Here is a 9,524-nt window from a genome sequence, read left to right as displayed (position 1 = left end):
GCCCCCTCTCCCTGCGGCTTTCGGAATGGCACCTCACTGTCCTGACTTCTCAGCCCTGCCAACGTCACCCTCTTCTCTCTGCCTCTTAAATTCACCTCACTCCAATTTACATAATTCCCAGGCACCATTAATCATTCTAATTAGCTGGAGCCAGTGAACTGAACACTAGAGAAGAAGGCAGAAAGCGGGGAGGGGGGGGGAGTCCAGTTTAACTGGCGTGGAAGGAGGAGGAGAGCAGACGTGGGCAGAGGAGCATGATTGACTCGCTGCATTCAGTGGCCCGGAGACAGATAGATTCCCTGGCAAGAGATTGTGCCTTGAACAAGTGTGTGAAAGGCAGAAATGCAGCTGGTGAAGATATTCCCTGCTCCCCAAAAGCCAGTGACAAAGCTGGGAGTCCCTGCTATGTTTGCGAACTCCGGGTTGGGAAATTCCTGGAAACTTGGGGGTGGAGCCTGGGGAAGGAAAGGGGAACCTCAAAAAAAAAAAAAAAGGATGTGACATCATTCAGTCCTGGGGTTGCCAAGTCCAATTAAAGAAAAATCTGGGGACTTTGGGGGCGGAGCCAGGAGACTTTGGGGGTGGAGCCAAGAACAAGGATGTGACAAGCATAATTGAACTCCAAAGGAGTTCTGGCCATCACATTTAAAGGGACAGCACACCTTTTAAAATGCCTTTCTTCCATAGGAAATAATGAAGGATAGGGGCACCATCTTTTGGGGCTCATAGAATTGGACCCTCTGGTCCAATCGTTTTGAAACTTGGCGGGTATTTTGGGGAGAGGCACTAGATGCTATACTAAAAATTTGGTGCATCTACCTCAAAAAATAGACCCCCCCCAGAACCCCCAATACCCACGGATGAATTCCCTATTATTCCCTATGGGAATCGTTCTCCATAGGGAATAATAGAGTGCCCAGTAGACATTTCCCTCCCCCACCCACGCTTTCTAAAGGGGGGAGGGCCTCCAAACCAGGGAATCCCCTGCCCCCTCCCTCTCTCTCACACACAAATACTTACCAGATCTTCTTCCGGAGAACTCTTGCTGTGAAAACGAAAGCAAAAGAAAGGGAAGGGCCGTTCTCCCAAGCCCTTCCTGCTTCCTGCCCAGCCTTAAAGGGGCATACATTTTACAAACGGCTCAGGAGCTCTATAATAACATGAAGCCTACAGGTATGTTCTCCCCTCCCCCTCCACCCCCCACCCCCCGCTTCTCGATTTTTGAAGAGCGGGAGATGAGGCTGCGAACCCAGGGGTCTCCCGCCAGAGCGGGAGGTTTGGGAAGCCTATTCAGTCCTCCTGAAGCTGCCAGTTTCTCCAGGGGAAATTTTTTAGTCCGGAGGTTGCCAACTCTAGTCTCCACTTCAAAAATTAGCTGTGAGCTCATGAAGGAGATTTTAGATCAGCTTCCCCTCCTCCCCTCCAAGCTAGTTTTGCAATATGAGAGCAGTAATACAAAGAAGATTGTCACGGCATTGTGGAGAGCTGACATCGCGTACCTGAAGCACATAGAACGCTTCATTTAAGTATCGTTCTCATTTAAATATTTTTTGCTGTCACTGCATCTTTTTTTTTTACACTTCACCTGTTGGATTTAAACCTCAAAGGTGCAGGAGGAGGAGGAAAGGCGGCAGGGGGTAACGCTGCTGGTTAAGAGTGTTTTTGTCAGTCCATGTAATGCTTCGGTGGCATGAGAAACGATGGGGAGTACAGCAAGAAAATCTCACGACAATGGGTATAAACAGACAGGGCTTTTTTTGTAGCAGGAACTTCTTTGCATAATAGGCCACACCTCCCTGATGTAGCCAATCCTCCAAGAGCTTACAGGCCTCTTATTACAGAGCCTTCTGTAAGCTCCAGGAAGATTGGCTACATCAGAGGTGTGTGGCCTACTATGCAAAGAAGTTCCTGAGGAGACTAAAGTTGAGGAGCTGAGGAGACTGGGATGTTTGTCCCTCCCCCCATCGCCAATGTCACTCCCCTGTCCTTAGTTCAGTCGACAGTGTTGTGTTTGTGGCTAAGCTACGCACACCAAGATCAAGAGTCATCCGTTAAGTTTCAGGAATACTGTGCAACGGGGCTACAGCTTCCACCACAGAGCTTCGTTGAAGTTCTAGACTGCCCTGTTTCTAGGGCTGCCAAGCCCTCAGTCCGGGTGGGGGTTTCCCTGCCCGGGAGGTTCCCAAACCACCGGCCCACATTGCACCAGCGCGGGGAACCTCCCCCTATGTTGCCGGCACGATGGCGTCACTCGGAAGTGATGTCATTACGCCGGTGACGTTGCATGTGGCCACTCTAGCCATTTGGCTATGGTTTTCCCAGACACTCTAGCTATTTGGGAGGGGAAACTCTATGGTACAATAGGTACTATAGAGTTTTTCCCTCCCAAATGACTAGAGTGTTCGGGGAAAACCATAGAGTTTTCCCGGAAACGCCTAGAGCGGCCACATGTGACATCGCTGGTGCGATGACATCACTTCCGGGTGACGTCATTGTGTTGCACACGTGCGGCATTCCCCCATTGGAGAACGCAGGGGACTTGGCAACCCTACCTGTTTCTCTTGGTGGCATAGCTGCATCCCACTGAAGAGAGCCAGTTTGGTGTAGTGGTTAAGTGTGCGGACTCTTATCTGGGAGAACCGGGTTTGATTCCCCACTCCTCCACTTGCACCTGCTAGCATGGCCTTGGGTCAGCCATAGCTCTGGCAGAGGTTGTCCTTGAAAGGGCAGCTGCTGTGAGAGCCCTCTCCAGCCCCACCCACCTCACAGGGTGTCTGTTGTGGGAGAGGAAGGTAAAGGAGATTGTGAGCCGCTCTGAGACTCTTCGGAGTGGAGGGCGGGATATAAATCCAATATCTTCATCTTCTTCTTCTTCTACCCTTGCAACACAAGAGAGCCAGCAGGCGTGTGTGGAGGAGTTGGGAATCAAACCCAGTTCTCCCAAATAAGAGTCCACGCACTTAACCACTGCACTAAACTGGCTTTAGGGGAGAAAGGCAGGGTATAAATAAATAAAACAAGCACACGTTACTAAAAAGTGGCAGAAACCATAGCTAGGGATCACTTAAAGAAACAGAAGGGTTCTGTGGCTGCCTGGCAACCCTGCTCTCAGGGTTATAGCATCCTAGATTCACGAAGTCAGAAGGGGGCCACACAGGCTATCTTTCTAGTCCATCCTCCTGTTCAATGCAGGATCAACCTAGAGCAGGGGTGGGGAACCTCCTGTCCGCAGACCGTTTACGGCCCACGAGACCCCTTGGACTGGCCCACAGCGGCCTCCCCAGGCCCAGCTGGCCCACGGGGATCTCCGGCCGTGCTGTGCGCCGGCCTTCTGGGCCCAGCTGGCTGGCAGTGACCGAGGGGCTGTGCACCGGCCTCCCCATTCCCAGCTGGCTGGTGCTGATCCCTGGGTCGGGCGCGCTGCGATTCCAGCCGGCGTGCAGCCCGGCCCGGAGATCACCACCGTCTGGGCGGGGAGACTGGTCTCCCCGCCCAGCCAGCAGCGATCCCCAGGCCAGGCTGCGCACCACCCTCCCGTCCAGCCAGCGGTGATCTCCGGGCCGGTCTGCTATTTTCTTTTCTCCCCTCACCCCAATTCTTTATTTCCCTTTATTTCCATTTCTTGCCCCCCCCGCCTTTCTTCCCCTTCCTTTATTTCCTTTAATTCCTTTTCTTCCCTCTCATTTCTTTATCACCCCTTATTTCTCTCTCTGTGTCTCTGGAGCCTGAGTGGTGGGTGTTGTGAAGGACGGTTGGTGGGGTATTTGGGTGCCTTGGGTCTGGTGGGAGCAGCTGCAGTTCCTGCGTGAAGAGGGGGAAGGAGGGGTGGGGGGTGGGAGCCAGCTTCCACCAATTCAACTTCCACTTGATTATTCCAGATGGCGGGGCCTGATATGCTAATATCTGTGGGTGTGGCCTAATATGCTCATGAGTTGCTGCTGGCCCCGCGAATGATGTTATAAATTTCTAAGTGGCTCTTGGCAGAAAAAGGGTTCCCCACCCTTGGCCTAGAGCATCCCTGACAAGCGTTTGTCCAGCCGCTGCTTAAAGACTGCCAATGAAAGGGAGCTCACCACCTTCTAGGTAGCCCATTCCACTGTTGAACAACCCTTACTGCAGGGGTGGGGAGAACCCCCCCACCCCTGCCACCCCTCCTTCTCCCCCTTCACACAGAAACTGCAGCTGCTCCCACCAGACCCAAGGCACCCAAATACCCCACCAACCGTCCTTCACAACACCCACCACTCAGGCTCCAGAGACAGAGAGAGAGAAATAAAGGGAGATAAAGAAATGAGAGGGAAGAAAAGGAATTAAAGAAAGGGGAAGAAAGGGGGGGGGGTAAGAAATGAAAATAAAGGGAAATAAAGAATTGGGGTGGGGGGAGAAAAGAAAATAGCAGACTGTCCCGGAGATCGCTGCTGGCTGGTCGGGAGGGTGGCGCGCAGCCTGGAAATTGGCACTGGCTGGGTGGGGAGGCCGGTGCTCAGCCTGGCCCGGAGATCGCTGCCGGCTGGGCGGGGAGGCCAGCCTCCCCGCCTAGCCGGTGGCGATCTCCGGTCTGGGCTGCATGCTGGCCTCCCCGCCCAGCCAGCAGCGATCTCTGGGCTGCGCACCCGCCTCCCCAGGCCCATCTGGCCGGCGGGAATCGCAGTGCTCCTGGCCCAGGGATCAGCACCAGCCAGCTGGGAATGGGAAGGCCAGTGCACAGCCCCTCTATCACTGCTGGCCAGCTGGGCCCGGAAGACCGACTCACAGCATAGCCAGAGATCCCTGTGGGCCAGCTGAGCCTGGGGAGGCCGCTACGGGACAGTCCAAGGGGTCCTGGGGGTTCCCCACCCCTGCCTTACTGTAAAAAATGGTTTTCCCTAATATCCAGTCAGTACCTTTCCACCCTTAATTTGAATCCATCCTTGTGAGTCCTCTCCTCCGCTGTCCACAGGAACAGCTCCCTGCCCTCCTCTAAGTGACAGCAGGGCTTTTTTTGAGCAGGAACGCAGTTCCGGCTGGCTTGGCACCAGAGGGTGTGGTCTAATATGCAAATGAGTTCCTGCTGGGCTTTTTCTACAAAGAAAGCTCTGAGTGACAGCCCTTCAAAAATGTCAAGAGAGCAACCTGGAGATTTTGGGGGTGAAGCCTGAAGAGGGTGGAGTTTAGGGATGGGGGGGACTTCAGTGGGGCATAGGACTTCAGTGGGGCATAGGACTTCAGTGGGGCATAATGCTATAGAGTTAGGGTTGCCAAGTCCAATTTAAGAAATATCTGGGGACTTTGGGGGTGGAGCCAGGAGACATTAGGGGTGGAGCTAAGATCAAGGCTTTGACAAGCATAATTGAACTCCAAAGGGAGTCCTGGGCATCACATTTAAAGGGACGGCACACCTTTTCAATGCCTTCCTTCCATAGGAAATAATGAAGGATAGGGGCACCTTCTTTTGGGGCTCATAGAATTAGACCCCCTGGTGCAATCATTTTGAAACTTGGGGGGTATTTTGGGGAGAGGCACTAGATGCTGTACTGAAAATTTGGTGCCTCTACCTCAAAAAACAACCCCCCCCCAGAGCCCCAGATACCCGTGGATCAATTCTCCATTATTTTCTATGGGAATAAATCTCCATAGGGAATAACAGAGTACCCAGCAGACATTTCCCTTCCCTCCCCCCGCTTTCTGACTACCCTGAAGCGGGGGGAGGGCCTCCAAACCGGGGATCCCCTGCCCCCACTTGGGGATTGGCAACCCTATATAGAGTCTACCTTCCTAAGCGTTTATTTTCTCTAGGTGGATTGATCTCTGTAGCCCAGAGATCAAGTTCAGTTCTAATCCCAGGTGATCTCCAGCCGCCAGCTGGAGATTGGCAGCCCTTCTCATCCTGGCGGGGAGCTAGGAGCTGTTGGCAACTCTATGGTCCGTGCTCATATGCCTTTAGCAGCAGTTGCAAGTGATAATGTTTAGCTCTGTACAGTGAAAACATTTCACATGCTTCCCCCCCCCCCCCCCCCCGGCTAACAGCATAAAAGCAGATTGGCGTTTTTGTCGGGGAGGGAAATGAGCTGGCCGCAAACGAGGTGTTATTTCTCCACAGAGGGTTGAACTCCGGGTTGGGAAAGTCCTGGAGATTTGGGGGGGTGAAACTCGGGGAGGGTGGGGTTTGGGGAAGAGAGGGACCTCAGCGGGATATAATGTCACAGAGTCCATCCTCCGAAACAGCCATTTTCTCCAAGGAAACCAGTCTCTGTTGTCTGGAGACGGCAGTTATAATTGGGGGAGATCCCCAGGTCCTGCCTAGGGTTACCAAACCCCCTTGTCCTTGCGTGGGTCTCCCGCTTTCCGGTGCTCTTCTCCTCCCCCAAATTACCCCCTTATCACCAAGAAGAGCGGAGCCCTGTGGCGCAGAGTGTTAAAGCTGCAGTACTGCAGTCCTAAGCTTTGTTCACGACCTGAGTTTGATCCCGGCGGAAGCTGGGTTCAGGTAGCCGGCTCCAGGTTGACTTAGCTTTCCATCCTTCCGAGGTTGGTAAAATGAGCACCCAGCTTGCTGGGGGAAAGTGTAGATGACTGGGGAAGGCAAGGGCAAACCACCCTGCAAAAAATCTGCCGTGAAAGCATTGTGATGTGACGTCACCCCAGAGTCGGAAACCAGGACTGGATGTACATGGTTTTTGGGGGAGGGGGGCAAAATTAAAAAATGCTGCCCCCTTATGGGCCATTCTGTCTTATGATCCCATAGAATACAATGGACTCCATACTCAATTTGGCACACACACACCCCTCCATCAGCACCCCCCTCTGCCCCCCTCTAGATCTGGCCGTGTCGGAAACAACTGGTGCTTGCACAGGGGACTACATTTACCTTTTTTACCTCCAAGAAGCCAGAAATAACTGCAGCATGCCTACATAACCTGGAAGTGATGTAGGCAAGTCAGGCGGCAACACTCTGGTTTTTTGGGCAATGCACTCTGTTTTGTAGCTAATTCTGCCATAGAGTTTTGCCAAAACAAAAACAAAACAGAGCATCACAGCCTGATATCCCCAACATGCTTACATCACTACCGAGTGATGTAGGCACATTGTGGCACTTTTCTGAGAGCCAGTTTATTGTAGCGGTTAAGTGCACAAACTCTTATCTGGGAGATCCGGGTTTGATTCCCCACTCCTCCACTTGCAGGTGCTGGAGTGGCCTTGGGTCAGCCATAGCTCTCACAAGAGTTGTCCTTCTGTCAGGCCCACTTACCTTACAGGGTGTCTGTTGGGGGGGGGTGGGGGAAAGTAAAGGAGATTATGACCGCTCTGAGATTCAGAGTATAGGGCAGGATATAAATCCAATATCATCATCTTCTTCTTCTTCCCCAATTCTCCAGGTACCCCACTTCCATAGTCCCTTTTGTTTTTCTTTCTGATCATTGCAAGGATGTGCAGGTTTTCCAATTAAACAGAATTCTTCACCAAGCACAGGGCCGGTGCGCCCACTAGGCGACCTTAGGCTATCGCCTAGATCAGCAGCCCTTGGCACCAAATTGGGCCTTTGAGTCCCTCATGTGACTTGCGGTGGTGGTGGCAGGGGCGGTGGGGGGCTGTCAGTGGAGGGGAGGCTGGTGGGGTAGGGGGGGCCTCGCCTAGGGCACCAAAAATCTTGGCACCAGCCCTGACTGATAAGTAAAGCAAAGCTGCATCTTCCCCAGTAGATAGAGGGCAATGATACCCATTAAAGCCGAGCAGAAGGTTAAGATGGATAAAAAAAAATCCCGGGGGAAATGATATTCTCTTTCTTGCCTTCACCCTGAAACACACATCACAGTTAATTTTCCCTTTCTTCATCTTCCCGGTGCGAATTTTTCCATTTTCAGATGGCAAGTTCCGGTATCTTTCATAGTAATGGGATACAGACAGCTGTCGCCGTGTTGGGCCCAGAGATTAAGAGAGACAAAATGGGTTTAGGTGATAACTTTATTGCAACATTAGGGAGCACAGAAGAGCGCTAGCAAAGGGTGCTGACTTCTCTTGTCTCTCAGACAAAATTCAAAGTGTTGCTTTCAGCAGCCACGGTGTGGATGCAGTCCCTTTTTTTTGAGGGGGGGCTTATTCCCATTTTCTCAAATCTTTTCTGTAGCCTGGAGCAAAGGCCCTGTGTTTCAAAACTGGTGCAAGAAGCCGTTGAAATTCCATATGGCTTTTTTCACTCTTGATGGTGCGATTCAAGCAGGACTTTTATTGTAGTTAGAACTTCTTTGCATATTAGGCCACACACCTAGGACTACCAAGCCCATGGTTTGGATGGGGAATCTCCCACCCGGGAGGTTCCCAACCCGCCGGCCCCTGCATCGCTGGTGCGTGACGTCAAAATGGTGGCGTCCGTGCAGGGCCTCTCTAGGCATTTCCGGGAAAAAAACTATGGTTTCCCCGGACGCTCTAGCCATTTGGGATGGAAAACTCTATGGTACAATAGGTTCCTTCCGCTCTCCCTCCCACCCAGTCTTGCAGCTCTCAAATATCTGACATTTATTCTATGTGGCTCTTATGTTAAGCAAGTTTGGCCACCTCTGATGTACCACATATATATGATCTTCCTTTATATACAAGTTGAGAAATAATCACATTCTTCTCAACACATGTCCAGCTGACCGTGTGAATGAAACCCCACATTTACCCAGGACTGGGTCCCTCGTTTTTTTGCAAATTGAACGTGTGGTGGCCCTTTCCTACAAACAGATGTACACAGGTACATGCAGGCTGATTGTGTGTTCACTGTAACCTGTGAACAGGCCTAGAGGGATGCGAAAAACCACAGTTCAAACCCTGAGTCAGCCGGGAAGTTTGCTGGGTGCCCTTGGGCCAGTCACAGTGTCATAGGCCTACTTCACAGGGGGATAAAATTCCAGAACCAGAGATCCAAGAAACAGAGGGTTAAAAATGTGAGAGATAAGAACTATAAGGCTGCGATCACACACACTGAACAATGCACTTCCAATCCACTTCCAATGCGCTTTCCAATTGGATTTTGCCAGTCCACACAGGAAAATCCAGTTGAAAAGTGCTGTGAAACTGAATTGAAAAGCGCATTGTTTAGTTGTAAATGCAGCCTAAGTGTTGTAAATGCAAGGTAGAACTAGCTACTGGACTTGCCGCAGGGATACCACGGAAAACAGCAGGTCCAGGTTTTCTCTCTCTCAAAACACATAGAATCATAGAGTTGGAAAGGACCTCCAGGGAGTACTTAGAGATCTTTCATGTAGGAATCCTTAGATGTGTTGTTACTTTTTGCCTATGCCAAGAGGTAGAGTGGGAAGGTATTAGGCTTCCCAACCCTCCCGCCCTGGCGGGGGACCCCAGGATTTCCAGCCTCTTCCCCCGCTCCCCCAAAAAACGGAAGCGGGGGGAGGGGGGAAACGGCTCCAAGGAGCGTGGCGAGCCACCCCATCTCGGAGCGGGCGACACCGCTGCGCGGCTGCCGCCTCTTCTCCGCTTCGGAGGAGCAGCTAAGATGAAGCGGAGAAGAGGCGGCAGCAGCGCAGCGGCATTGCCCGCTCCGC

At 52.1% G+C, this 9,524-nt stretch overlaps 1 protein-coding gene across 1 annotated transcript in view; it reads left to right on the top strand.

Moving 5' to 3' along the window:
- The first annotated feature begins 2,241 nt into the window (after positions 1–2,241).
- The window catches only part of IGLON5 (IgLON family member 5), a 65,202-nt gene continuing 57,919 nt past the window's right edge, over positions 2,242–9,524 (top strand). Inside the window, exons 1-2 of the mRNA XM_060258527.1 lie at positions 2,242–2,274; positions 3,273–3,563. Of these exons, the coding sequence (XP_060114510.1) occupies positions 2,242–2,274; positions 3,273–3,563 (324 nt within the window). The remainder of the gene's footprint in view (positions 2,275–3,272; positions 3,564–9,524) is intronic.

The sequence above is a fragment of the Heteronotia binoei genome, chromosome 17 (genome assembly GCF_032191835.1).
Source record: "Heteronotia binoei isolate CCM8104 ecotype False Entrance Well chromosome 17, APGP_CSIRO_Hbin_v1, whole genome shotgun sequence".
NCBI lineage: Eukaryota > Metazoa > Chordata > Lepidosauria > Squamata > Gekkonidae > Heteronotia > Heteronotia binoei.
The sequence above is the reverse complement of the archived record's forward strand: the minus strand, read 5'-3'. Positions and strand labels throughout refer to the sequence as shown.